Source organism: Medicago sativa, chromosome 3 (assembly GCF_051527215.1).
Source record: "Medicago sativa cultivar Bolivia chromosome 3, Bolivia_mono, whole genome shotgun sequence".
NCBI lineage: Eukaryota > Viridiplantae > Streptophyta > Magnoliopsida > Fabales > Fabaceae > Medicago > Medicago sativa.
In genome coordinates this window covers 31,891,100-31,905,348 of record NC_140751.1, presented here as the reverse complement: position 1 = coordinate 31,905,348, position 14,249 = coordinate 31,891,100, and the positions used below count along the sequence as shown (strand labels likewise).

General features: G+C 34.5%; 1 protein-coding gene and 1 pseudogene across 1 annotated transcript; both read right to left on the bottom strand.

Moving 5' to 3' along the window:
* Nucleotides 1-1,101: 1,101 nt before the first annotated feature.
* Nucleotides 1,102-3,610, bottom strand: LOC146937169 (thioredoxin-like 1-2, chloroplastic). The gene is made up of 4 exons (XM_085751612.1): nt 3,102-3,610; nt 2,809-2,991; nt 1,733-1,897; nt 1,102-1,530 (listed from the first exon to the last, which is right to left on the bottom strand). The coding sequence occupies exons 1-4, from the start codon at nt 3,330-3,332 to the stop codon at nt 1,306-1,308; spliced, it is 804 nt and encodes a 267-aa protein (XP_085607738.1). The 5' UTR covers nt 3,333-3,610; the 3' UTR covers nt 1,102-1,305.
* A 3,975-nt stretch (nt 3,611-7,585) lies between these two features.
* The window catches only part of LOC146937167 (uncharacterized), a 44,221-nt pseudogene continuing 37,557 nt past the window's right edge, over nt 7,586-14,249 (bottom strand).

The window sequence follows — 14,249 nt, the reverse complement described above, 5'->3', positions numbered from 1 at the left end:
GCAAAATATTAGAAGATGGTTGGAGTTGGATTGGGAGATCAAGATTCGACATTCGTATCGTGAAGCAGACAAATGTGCCGATGCGTTGGCTAATAATAATATGACATGTGATGGAGGTACTCTTTGATGTTATACGAACATTGTCCTGCTCAAATTAATTTGTTATTTTTATCTGACTCTATTGGTATTTCGACTCCGTGTTTTATTAAGCGGTAGTTCTCTCTTTTTTCTGGACTAAGGCCCTCTTGGTGTGTGTGTGTATATGCAGCCTTTTCCTCCCTTCCTATTCCGGATAACAGGACCGGTACGTGATTCAGCCTTTGTTGGCAAGTGCATTGCGTCTAGTCGAAACCGTGTGCACTGCAGATAGATCCATATAATTTGCATTTAACAAATGACATGCATTTTTCACTAGATTGCCTTATCCATATTATCATATAATAATAAGAGAACACCAACCAAATGAGTCTGTAGCCTGTACCTTCATGGCTGATGCACATGGTATGCGTCATTTACCTAGTTGGATGTGCAATAATGCCATTTTGTATTCTGATACATGCACGATATGCATCTTGTGTTGAGTGTAAAGTTATTTCAAATTAATTTTCATACACTAATCACAATCATGATGAGTCTTTAGAAATAGTTAGATTAATCACAAATGTTTTAATGATATGACGATCACAATTAATCAACAATGTATAAAACTAGTATGAATTCAATTAAATTTTTTTAAAACAACAAATTAGTATTCAAAAGTGCAACACTCGCACAAGAAACACGAGCACGCAAACAAATCACGGCTACCTAAATTCAAATTAACTTACACTAACATAGTACATGTGATATCACTCTTTAAAGTATATTTTAAAATTGTTTGTATTTATTCAATTGCAAAATTGTGAATTCTTATCGATTGTCCGTGTAAAAAAAAACTTACATTGCATGCCCGTTTAACTTTTGTTGCATAGCTACATTTTATGTACAAGAATAATTACATTTTTCTCTTTGGTCGCATAGATGAAATGACAATAGTTATTGAAAATTTATACGCATAAGTATAGGAGATGATGTTCAAACATCGATTATACAGCAAAAGTATTTAGCTAAAGAATTTAAAACTTCATCATTTGAAATATAAAGAATATATTATATATTTACAATTTTAATGTTGTTTCCTTGCTCCATTATAATCTTAATTCTCTAATATGATAAGATAAATGTCGTACTTGCAGCAAAAACATTTCCATATGAAAAAGTGCTATCACACAATGAAAATGAAAGAGGATCCAAATCATAAAACAATCAGCATGTAATATCCTGTACAAGTCCCCTGCTATAACTTGCCATATTCCAAACATCAGAAAACTCTTTCAATTTTTCTTCAACAGGATATTGTAAAGGAGAATCAATTGTTATTTCACCGATCGACGCCAAATCTTTCAACTCAGACTCATTCAAACCTTTTGCTTGACCTAAGCTACAACGTTCATTTCCATGTTTCGATATGGCATCCTTAAATTTCTTTATCTGTATAAAATTACATAACATAATCATAAAAAAGTTAGAATTTGAGAACGTAACATTGTATTACTGCGTATTTAGATTGACGGTGAATCTGATAGAATTATAGTGTGTCCCAGTGGTTTCGAGTATTATTAAACATGTTTGGTAAGACATAACATAATCATGTTATTAAACATGTTTGATAATACCATTCTTAGTATCTTACCGTTGCATTTGTACAACTGAAGCTAGAAACTCGACCCTCGGAACCTCTGTAAAATCTGAAGAATGGTAAGACATGAATGTGCAAACTTTCACACATACTTCTCAGCTCCTCATAGTTCACTTTCAGAAATATTACACTTGGGTATAGTTCCGCTATTTGACATATCTGATCACACATGAAACGTGGTTTAGTATTGTTACCCGAATGTAATTTTTATCCATTTTTATTTAATTTTGGTCTCCTCATTTTAAAATCCGTGATTTCAGTCTCTAATTGGATAAGATATAGAGTCCAACACTGCAATTAAGTTTTCTTTATCAGCATGAAGAGAACACAATATCCAAGATTTACAACATACACAAATTAGGCATCAATCATTTGAGTTAAACTCGGTCGCATAAATAAGTTTAATAAAAATAAGGGTTAAATATGTGTTTAGTCCTTTAAATATGTAACTTTTCGTTTTAGTTCCTCTAAAAAATTTCTTCAACTTTTAGTCCCTTAAAAATTTTCCATCTTGTCTCTCATTTAACATTTAAAGTAAACTAATATGTAAAATTCATATTTTTGAATAAAATTTTGCAGAAAAATTCATAATATTATAAGAATCTCTCAAAAAAAAAATCAATTTTTTTTAACAAAACATGAATTTAATATGAATTTTTATATTTTGTACGGTTAAAAATTCATATTTAATTTATGTTTTGTTAAATAATTATAATTTTTTTTTTGGGAATTGTTTTTACAATATTATACATATTTCTGCACAATTTCATTAAAAAAATACAAAAATTAAAGTAAAAATAAGGATCAAAAGTAATGATTGAAAATTTTATAGTTACTAAAAGTTGAAAGAAAATTTTAGAGGGAATAAAACGAAAAGTTGATATAATTATAGGGACCAAAAACATATTTAACCCTAAAAATAATAATAAGGATTAGATATAATTTTAGTCTCTATATAATTTTTCTTATTTAAGTGTAGTTTTATAAATTGTTTATTCATTTATATTCCTCTATTTTTACAAAAAAAAAAAAGGATATTTTTTTGGTAAAAGAAGAGAACTGAATAATACCTTTGGGTGAAGGGCTTTGCAGCCTCCACAGCCAGGTGAATAGAAATCCACCACAACCAATGTATCTCCAGCGTTGACCAATGAATGAACAAGTTCTTGAGCTGAATGGATCTCAATCATATTAGCCTTCAAGTTCCTCTTCCACCATTTCAATGATTTGCTAACACAACTTGTTGCATGTGCCTAAAATAAAAACGTAGAATTAATGTATAAGAAAAAAAAATAACATGATAGCAAAACAATAAGTAGATAACAAAAAACAAAAAATATAAAAAAACAAAGCTTTTACATACATTAATAGAGACATCTCTAGAAGTTTTCAAATTGTAATACTTTGAGCCATTTACTTCTGAAAGAACAATGGGTTTTCCAATGAAATCAGTACTCAAAATAGAATAGGTGCTTGATTTTGCTTCAACATGTCTTGAAGGACAAAGCCTCAAAACCCCTTTGGATTTAGTACCAAGAAGCATGGTATCATTCAATTTAGGTACATAGAAAACACTCTTTAATGAACATGCCATGATTACTCAAGATAAAAGATCTTGTCAATTTGAGAGACACCAAGAATGTTTAAATGCTTACAAAACAGAAAGAAAACAAAAGACAATGGATAAAAGTTGGAAGCTTGAACAAACAAAAAGTGTTATTTTTCTTGTGAATGGTTTGGTGAGACTCATGTGATGGATTCCAAATTCATAAGAGAGAAAAAGTGGATTAATGTTTATGTTACTGGTGGGACCTCTTATGAGCGTAGCTATGACACTTTTCTTGTAAAATAGAAAGCAAACAAGGGGCGGATTCCCTCTAGTGGGGTTTTGTTGGGGTGTCTAGGACGGTTGAGACCAATAATGGACTAATGATTTAAAATTATCAAGAGATCACGATACCACATTTATTATTTTTTGTAATAAAAATGTTTAGATGAGTTGGGCTTTAGATACTCATTGAAATCAGGGCATATTCAAGGTCCAACATCGTTTACAAATAATAACGTATCGTCTATCTAAGATGTTATTATGTTAACAATAAGAGTTAAATTTACGATATTACTGATGACGCCATCACAATAATCTTAAGATGTTGAATATCTTATAGTAATAACATATCTTGAATGTTGCTGAAAAAAAAACATATCTTGAATATTTATATTTAATTCTTTCATAACCGATGACCAATGTCAAATTAACAATCACATTTAAACCTAATTGTTTTTGCTAAATTTAATATCTCAAACTGCACATCTCTATTTCTTTTTAAGTTCTTATTTCATTAGAAACAAATTTAGGTAAAACCTAAAAAAAAACAAATTTAGATAAATTGTGTTTTAAGTGCTCGCATTAAGGACACTAAAAAAAACAAATCTTAAGATTCAAATAACACTAACAAAGATACTTACAAACTATCCATACGCCAATATCTGAGATGATTCCACACTCTTGTGAGCATGTATGAGCTAGAAATGTTAATTTTGTTTTTGGTATTCATAGTTGGTGGTCGAACCCGCTCTTATGTATGGGCATCGACTGAATGTTGTGTATGATTGACTTGATTGTACTCTTTCCGTAACTGTTTTGACACACCTTGTGCTGTGACAATTACGGTGTCAGTGTTAATATAATTCATTTTTGTTTCTTAAAAAAAACAATATAAGATACCAGTCGGATATCGAACGTAACTGACATTTAATTCAAAGAGCCATCATATTATTTTTTTTGCCAAGCAAAGAGCCATCATTGTTGTATAATTTTTTTGGTGAATATTATTGTATACTTTTATCTATCTTATTTTGCAAATTCATTTTCATTTCGTGAAAAAAAATATACCAAAAAGGAGGACATTATCCATTCCACGTTATCTTTTGCATTCATTATGAGGATAACTAACACCGAACTCATGCAGGGCCTGCATTTTTTGTATATTGCGTTGTCCAATGCGATATCACGTGCGAGTCTATGTTGATAATAAATAGAAAAATTGTTGTTAAAATATTGGCAAATGTTAAATTGTGCCCATAAGCACATGTTAAGAATTCCACTAATAGAAACTATCTATCGAAAATTGTGTTAATTTATTGCTCACAATGTTTAATATTAATTTTTTTATTAAATTCTTACTATTAATGGAATGAAATTAATGCTTAACATGTGCCCTAAGGACAAAAGTTAACATGTCCCTTAGCATATTAAGATCCTTGGCAGTTGCTATACTCCTCTAAAAAAAAACTTTGGTATATATGGCCTCTAAATAAAAGTCTTACATTGGATGAAAACAGAGACGGTAACAATATAAAAGTAAGATGACTCATCCTTAATGTATTAAAATTTTAGGTATTAATTTGAAGAAAAATAGAGACTACTACTTGGTTTGTTAATGGCCATTGGCAACATGTCATGAACCATATGAAATTATGCTCTTCTCCCAACTGATTTTGCGCGTTCCTGACTGAAATTTCATAATACCACTGCGTGAGTTAACTCACGCACCTTATGTTCCTGCGTGAGTAAAGTCACGCTCCGTGACTTAAGTGTATATGACAGCAAAACAGAAAACACAACCCATTCGTTTCCAAAACATCAAAATACGACTTTTCCTCCCAATTTTTGCGAATTTCACCAACTTCCACCAAATCAACATCAAATCAACCAAATCAACAAGTAAGTTATACTTATCCTACTTCATTGCTTCTTTTTTTTTTGGGTTTAAATTTATGATTTTTTGGAGAAATTTGACATTTTTAGGTTTTTAGAAATTTGGCTTGCATGTTAGTTTTTAAGATTGTTAGTGATGAATTAAGTTAGGAATTGTAGTTTAGATGTTGTTCAAAGTGCAATGTGGTAGTTTATGTTTTTGAAATTGTTTGATTTTAAGTTGATTGAAAGTTGCACTCTAGGTGTTTGATAAAATGTCTCAATGAATTTTTTGTTTTTTTTGTTTTTTGGATTGTTGATGATAAAATTTGTTAGAAATTGGTTTGTTATTGTTGAATAGGTGTAATCAGCTGGGGAAGCCTGACATAGAGGAGGAGGAGGTGGAGCAGAGTGTTGTTAGGACCGCCTGTGTTAAGGCGTTTTTGTTGCTCATCCTTGGCTACACCCTTTTTGCCGGCAAGAACAACAAAACTGTTAATCTGATATGGCTGCTTGCGCTTCAAGATTTGGACATGTTAGGCGACTGGTCATGGGGCGGGTTGGGACTTGCTTTCCTATATGAGCAGTTTTCTCTTACCTCCGACTCAGTTGTTAGCGTCGTTGGTGGTTACATGACCTTGCTTGTGGTAATGCATTTCTTTCTTATTTTTTTTTGTGAATCGTAAATGTATGGTTGTTTGTATGATACTTGTGTGCTGATATAAATTTTTCTCTTTGTGTTTGCAGGGATGAGTTTTGGCTCACTTCAGGCAACTCGTTCTGAGGAAGCCTTACGAAGATTACGATCGTCAGGACCCGCGCCGCTTTTGGGTAGATGGAAACCTCCCGGGAGATTTTATGATGTTGGGCACTTCAGATGACATCGAGTATCCCCCGGGGCATACTCATGTCATCTGGAGGCTGTACGAGACTTGACGAGACCTGAGGCCATTTTAAGACGTATGCTGGTACTCCGAATGGATCATGGCTGGCAAAGCCAGGATGGTGTGTCACTTGCCGGAGCGGGTTCTGAGGCAGTACAACTATGTTCATACTATTCCCAGACCTCATACGATGATTGGGCCTCTTAAGCCAGCGGAGGTGATTACGACCTTCTTGGAGTTTAATGATCCAAAAGTAGACAAAAGTAACTTTGGAGAATTCTTTCTCAGCTGAGAGACTGTTATTTCTAAAATTTACCTACTTAAAACATTTTGTTTTCAAGATAATTTCAAAATAGTAGAGTTTCTAAAATATTTTCAGATGCTTCGACGACAGTGAATAAAATAGCTTTTTTCCTTAAAATTTTGAACAAATCATTTTTTTCTTAATTGCTTTAAGTCTTTTGAAAACCCATAAAGAGTTAAAAACAATTTATAAAATACTTTTCCTATCCAGATAAATCTCCAATAGAAATTATCTTTTGAAAACTAACAGACATATTCTTTTTTACCATCTAACAACTCAAACATTTAAAATCAAACATTGCTAGTGTCATGAGTCATAGGTACGACATTGATTTTGACAACTTTCTACAAATTCATAATAAATTGATTCCTTGTTGGAACGTCATGAAAACTTGTCCACTACAAACAGAAAATTGCTTTTCTGACATAAAAACTGTCCTAATAACACATGGAAAATTCGAAAATACCCCCAACGGTATTTAACTACCGTTGGCCAAACCGGCAGCAGTTAACTCCTGCTAAAGCCAGAGGTAGTTAACTACCGTTCACACCAGTAAGAAAAACCAGTGCAGTCTGCACTTTCATTTCCAGCCATTTTCGGCCTGTTTTACCTATAATTTCAAACGGCAATTCCTCATGAAATCAAACCGATACAACAACATCCATCAATTACAAACAACAACATTTCATAATTTATCAATAATTTGGCAACATTACATACATACGATAATACGTTAACGTTACACAATTGTTTGAAATTCGCCAAATTTTCCACATTATGCCACACATTACACTGAATTTACATTAATTGATAATAAATGTGAAACGAATATATATATATATATAATTCATTAAAGGTTAGTTACATCTTGGCCACAAAAAATGGTCATTACATTATATATCCCAAAAAATATGCCGGTCCATATCGACCAAAAAAGGATGAACACCGACCGAAAAGTGTCATATTTCATCTAATGAAATTAAATCAACTAAATGTTCCACAAGATCTTTAAATTCTTCGTTTCCATTAACCAGAGTGTCACACAAAATAGGATTGTGTTGATTTGTTTCTTTTTTGGGTGAAACCGATCTTTCTTCTTTCTCAATATTCATGAGTGTTCGGAAACGATCTTGTTGATCCAAAAATTCATCCTCCCATGTTGCCGCCTCTTCGCTCCTGTGATTTATCCACTTCGTAGATGATGGAGGTAGTGGGCAATCATCTTTTAACAAAAGAATGACTAAATGATTTGGGATTAAACGAAGGCAAATGATGTTGCTTTTCGGATTAACCGGGGGCCTACCTCTAAGTGGAAAAAAGTCTCTGAGACTCCAATATCAAGGGTAGTTATCTCTACCACTGGCCTATTGTAATAAGATGCAACGATGTGACCCATATCCGGCAATGTCAACCATTTATCGGGAGGTGCAAAATGACTACCATTTTTGGTAGGATGCAATCCATTCGAGATGAAGTTATAACGGCCCTCGCCCGCATATATGTTGATGTAGTCATTCATATGCTCTTTCACCTCTTGAATAAGTGCACTCCGCACCATAACATCAATTTCTTCCGTCAAACCCATGGATTCGGCTATATCCCTAAACCCACAATTACCATTGCCAATAACATCCACAATTTTATCAATATATGGTCTCATGAATTTTGGCATGTAATACATAGGATTCGATGGATCATAAATTCTTGGAACCAAGATAGGATTTGGAACCGGAACCGGATTTGGCGTTGGAATCGACGAACGTGGAGAAATGCCAAGGCGAGCACCTTTTCTTCTAGGTTGTGAATATTTTTTTAGTGGTGAAGATTGACTTTCTGGAAATTGATAGGCCAAACCGCAAGTGCACGGTCTATCGAAGTAGTAGTAACAGATAGTATCGTTCCGCTGGGGAGTTGTTCAATTTAATTAACTTTTAGAGAATGATTAGAGGAGAAGAAAGATTATAAAGTAGGAGGTTCAGCAGATTGAAAAGAAATACAATAATAAAAAGAGAGCCTTGGGATTATTGGTTCATCGTAATGACGAATCCTTCACAAACAAACCCTTAAACTTATAACCTTACGTTAGTCCTAATTTCTAAAGACAAGTTTCTCTTAAGCGTATCAAAGCTTCTCTCGAAGTCAGTGAGTGTATTCCTCCAACAACCACACCTATTCTCATGGGTGATTGCCTTTGGAACCCTTGAAGATCGAAACTTTATATGTCTCAAGGTTTGCTAGACTATTCTCATGTTTCGCAATCCTTGTCTAAATTCACTTGTTCGAATATCAAAGCTCCGCATTCGCTTTATGAATTGATATTTGAGATAATGAATTAACAATTATCAAACCCTCCGCGTTCGCTTCCACAGTTTGATAATGGTTAATTCATGTTAAAGCGTTGAATTTAGATTAGAAATTAGGGTTACATAAAATTAATGTTTAAGACTTGGCTTGATCCGGATTACGTCATTAGACTTATCCAACAATCCCAAGACAAAGAAGTCTACTCACTCATGTTCATTGTAGACATGGGGAAGAAGAGAGAAAGCATAAAATAAATAACAAGAAAGTAAAGAAATAAAAAGATGAACTTTATTAAGAAAACAATTGTCACTATTGAATTCCAAGAAATAAAGATGAATATTTGTGATGGAGAGCTACTCTATTTATAGCTTACATTCGACTTAAAATCTAAGCAATTACAAGGGCTTTTCGGTAAAACTAAAACAGAGTAACTTGGGCCCGAAGAAAAAGCAGCAAAAGGCATCCTGGAGGGTGGCACGGCCGTGCCACATGTTGGCACGGGCCGTGCCAAGCTTCTGACTTTGGGGGAATATATTTTGTTCCTAAATCTTTCGTATTTTCGCTCCGAATCAGTTCCAGACTCCTTTCTTTTGCTCCAATACTCCTTCCATCCAATATTCATTCCTGAAATATAAAAGTAGGCAATTGAAGTAAAAAGATTCAAAAAGGAAATAATATTTAAATAAAATCAAATCAAATCCAAATAAAACTAAACAAAATAATGCATAAAAATAGACTAAATATTGACTCATCAAACTCTCCCACACTTGAATCTTTGTTTGTCCTCAAGGAAAAGACAATAGACATAGTAGCAACAAAAAGATTTAATATGGCAACACAATTGAAAAACTCATGTCTCTCCCAAGGTTTTGTTTCAAGTACACTAATCACGACTTCAAGTATTCCTTGTGAACCTATTCAACCCAATAACAAGTCATAAGTGAGTGTGTGTGTGTGTGTGTGTGTAGTCCAACCCTTTTCTTGCACCTGTATAAAACATATATTATGAGGAACAGGTTCTATCCCTAATACTAAAGTAACCGAGAAAAGTCCTTTCTTCATTTCATATAAGAGAGATGGGAATTTAGTTAAAATTAAATTAGATTATCAATTTAAGCACAAGGGGTTGTAGATTGCTTAGGGGCTATCTATCCTCATAGGAAGTCTTTATGAAGAGGGTGTCCTTTCCTCCTAGATTCAAAATCACCCTAAGTAGTGCTGCAAAAAATTTTATCATCTCCGCGTAGGAAGTCTTTTTGGAGAGGGTGTCCTTTCCCCCTAGCTTTGATGAATTTATTTCCTCATTTGAGGGATTTGGAATTTAAGTTCAATTAGGGAGTCACCACGACATTTAGGAAGTCAGAGAAGGAGTATCGTTTCCTCCACATGTTGGTGTCATTCTCCCGTCCCATTTTAATTCAACAATTTATAATAGAATATAACAATAAAGCACATTAATAATTTCCCACACAAACTTTTACTACTTTTACTCTAAAGACTTTTAAGGGTCTAATTTACCATTAAAGATAGAACATGCTCCTTAAAATACCTACTCATACACTTACTCAAAAATTGCAACTAAGTGCTTTTCTCATTGGAGAATTTTCACAATAAAACAAGATGTGGGTATAGCAAGAACACTAAAAACACAAGAAATCACTTTTATGTATAAGAAACAACCTTTTAAGGAGAGACAACAAAAAAATTTATGCCATAATTTCCATTAAAAACAAGCTACTTAATCATGCCTTTTGCTATAAAAACAAAACAAAAGAATAAAGTTCAAGGGAGTTTGGAAACACTACGACTCTGGACACTTTATTAGGCTCCCCCCCCCCCCCCCCCCCCCCCCCCCCCCACACTTAGGAGAAGCATTTTCTTCAATGATTCAAAAGAAAAGCTAAAAGAAAAGAGAAGAAGAAGTAAGAAGAAGAAGGAGTAGTAGAAGGAAGAGTTAGAGAAAGAGAGAAGAGAGAAGGGAGGAGAGGAAGAGGAAAGCTCACAATTTATCATTGAGGTCCATAAGGAGGACCTTGGAGATTGAATTGGTGGATCATCCTCCGGAGCATCTCATTGTTTTCTTCCGTTATACAGTTGCCCCTTTGGACATCATTTCTTAGCCCCGTTTGTTCAACACCTTGCCTTTGTTGCTCGGTGCTTATCCTCTCCACCTCAGTTCGCATCCATGCCCATCTTTCATTGTCATCATTGGCCTCTTGGTCATGGCTTCCTCCATCATGGTGCAAGTTAGCACCTTCTCCTTCATCTTGCTCCGCATATACCTGGTTAGCATCAACATACAACAAATTTTCCTCCACCTCGGTGTTAGTCCGAGATGGGTTAGGAAGCAAAAATAGAATAGGTACATTGAGTGTAAGGGCATATTGCAAAGGCGGATGATGCTTAATGAATTTCATAGAGATTAGTGTCTCTATGTTAAGCCTATTGTTGTCCTCAATTTGATTTAACCCCTCCTCCTCACTTACTCCAAACCTCCTAGCAATGAATGTAATAACACCACCCACTACTATATCAGCTACATAATTAGGCTTAGTTCATATGGAGGCAAGGTAATCAAGAATGTAAAAACAAGTATTCACGGGATTATTATTAAGCATAGCCCAAAGCATGAAGAGTTCATCCGTCCTACATGTTCCTACTTCTTTCCTACCCCAAATGGTACAAGCCATCACTCTTTGGAGGTACCTAAGCATTGGGTTATGAATGTTACTAGCCTTGTTGGAATGTGAAACATATTGATTTAAACCGGCGATGCGTTTCCAAAAGCTAGCAGGGTCATAGTCTTCCAGCCTTAGAGCTTGATTCTAAGAGTCATGGATGAACCCCGCATTTGCGAAGCCCATTTCATTGCAAAAATTTTCAAGGGACATCTCGTAATCAATATTCAAAAGCCAGAAGGACACTCTATGATCGGGGTCATCTAAATTCAACTTATCTTTCTTGAATTGTATAGAACTTAAAAACTCATAAGTGAAATTTTCATACCCCCTCATAGGTCTAAGCATCTCTCCCCATCCTAATCTATTCAACAATTCAAAAGCATTGTCCCTAATCTCTAAGACATTCAAAGTATGAGAATCGGGATACCTACAAGGATGCAAAGGTTTAGTGATAAGAACTTTTTTACCTAGCCTTTTGGGTGTCGTCTTTGAAGACTATGCCATGATTCTTAGTCGGTGCTCGTTTCTTTTGTGGAGGTCCTCCGGAAGAGCTTGCTGGTTCCTTACCACTTCTCCTTGAAGCCATTGACCTTAGGTTGACTTTGTGTTTTTGTGAGTTTTGGTGAGGGTTTAGGGTTTGGGAAAAATTTTGGTGGAAAAGATTGGTTTAGGTTTGGGCTTGATGTTTGAGTAAGGTTTATGTGTTTAGGTTTGGAGATTGGTTAAGAAATTGTGGTTTATGGGTTAGGTTAAAGGGATAAGGGTTTTGGTGAATTATGGGTTTGGGTGGATGAAAGTTGTTTTTGATGGAAGGGTTTTGTTTAGAATGATGTTTAAAGTGATTTGGTGAAAGAATTGAGTGAATTGGTGGAGTTTTGATGGAGATATGAAGGTTTGAAGGTGTATGGTTATGGAGGTTTTAGAGAGAAGTTTAAAAGATGAAAGAGGTTTGTGGTTGAGAATGAGGAAGAAGAAAGAAAATTTTTGTGGTTATAGTGGGCAAGAAGTCGGGCACGGTCGTGCCACCTATTGGCAGGGGTCGTGCCAACATTCTGGAGTTTTATGTTGGTTTGGCTTCAAAAATCTGGCACGCCCGTGCCAACCTTAGCACGGGTCATGCCAACCTTCTGGTCAGGGGGCTTCAAAATTTTCATTTTTCTTGAATCGTATCCGGACAATTACCTACAAAACAACTTAAAACAAAGAAAAACAAACAAAACAAAAGCAATTAAATGCGTGGGTTGCCTCCCACGAAGCGTTATTTTAGAGTAATTAGTTTGATGGTTAGAAAGAGTCCTTAGAATGGATCAAAGAGATCATGTTGTGTAGATGACGCTATGAAGCGTTCTTTCACATCATGATCCTTAAATAATGCACAAGAGTAAAGAGCGGGACCTTTCATAACATTTTCCAACTCAAAGCCTACCATTTTATCACTCACTTGAAAGACAATCCTACCATTTTGAACATCAACTAGGGCTCCTACAGTTGCGAGGAAAGGTCTACCTAGGATTATAGGGACGTCAATCGTCCTCTTTAATGTCAACTACCACAAAGTCAGCTGGAATGTATATTCCTTCTATCTTAACGGGTATGTCTTCAACAAAACCAACTAAGTTTATAGTAGAACGATCAGCTAGTTTCAAGACCAACTCGGTAGGTTTCAACTCTCCTATTCCCATCCTCTTAAAGAGGGACAAAGGCAGCAAACTTACACTAGCTCCTAAGTCACACAAGGCTTTGTCAACGGTCTCACTCCCAATTGTAACACCCCGTTTTCCCAACATAAAAATTTCATAATAAGAATCAGAGTAATTCAACTTAAACGGAATGTCACATTCTTTTTCTAAAAACATAAACTGAATAAATAAATATTTATTCCTCAAAATCCAATATCATATTATTTTAAACTTCGCAGCGGAATAATTTCAACAACTTAAATAATCTTTGGCACAAGGGCCTCAATATAAAATCTCATAAAACTTAGTTCAACATCAATTCTTGAAAGATTCATAAAGTAATACGTAATGAACAGAAAGTAAAGACATAATCCCATCCCATTACGTATCAGAGCACCTAAGACACACTTGTGAGGAGTCCACTCACGACCGCAACTAATCTTGGTTACCTGCAAGTTACCCATACGAAGAGCAACATTTTCAAGCAAAGGGGTGAGATTTCACCAACAACAATATTAAGCATATAATTCATCAATCACATTTAACAACTTAAACTTCATTAACTAGTATCATTAATCTTCCTACATTAGTCATAAACTTCATCTTATATTATCATAATAAATAATCATAAACATCATATATCATCTTAATGATGACATCATATATCACCTTAATCATAACATCATATATATCATCATAAATATCACGAACATCATCACATATCATCATTAGTAAACATGTAGCATCTTATCATAAATCACATAGTATCATATCATAAATCACATAGCATTATAATCATTCATAAAGCACTTCATTAATAGCTCATCAACTTCACATCTTAACATCTTAACAACTCGACAACTTGACATCTTAACATCTTAACAACTCGACAACTTGACATCTTAACATCTTAACAACTTCGACTCGACTATGCAACTTCAACTTCTCAAATCATGTTG

Bases quoted from the DNA above. Each gene is read 5' to 3' on its own strand.
- LOC146937169 (XM_085751612.1), bottom strand. From the start codon at position 3,332: ATGGCATGTTCATTAAAGAGTGTTTTCTATGTACCTAAATTGAATGAT. The intron at 1,898-2,808 runs GTATTATTCAGT...ATGTGTGATCAG, and splicing joins GCAAAGCCCTTCACCCAAAG to ATATGTCAAATAGCGGAACT. The intron at 1,531-1,732 runs GTAAGATACTAA...AATTTTATACAG, and splicing joins TCAGTTGTACAAATGCAACG to ATAAAGAAATTTAAGGATGC.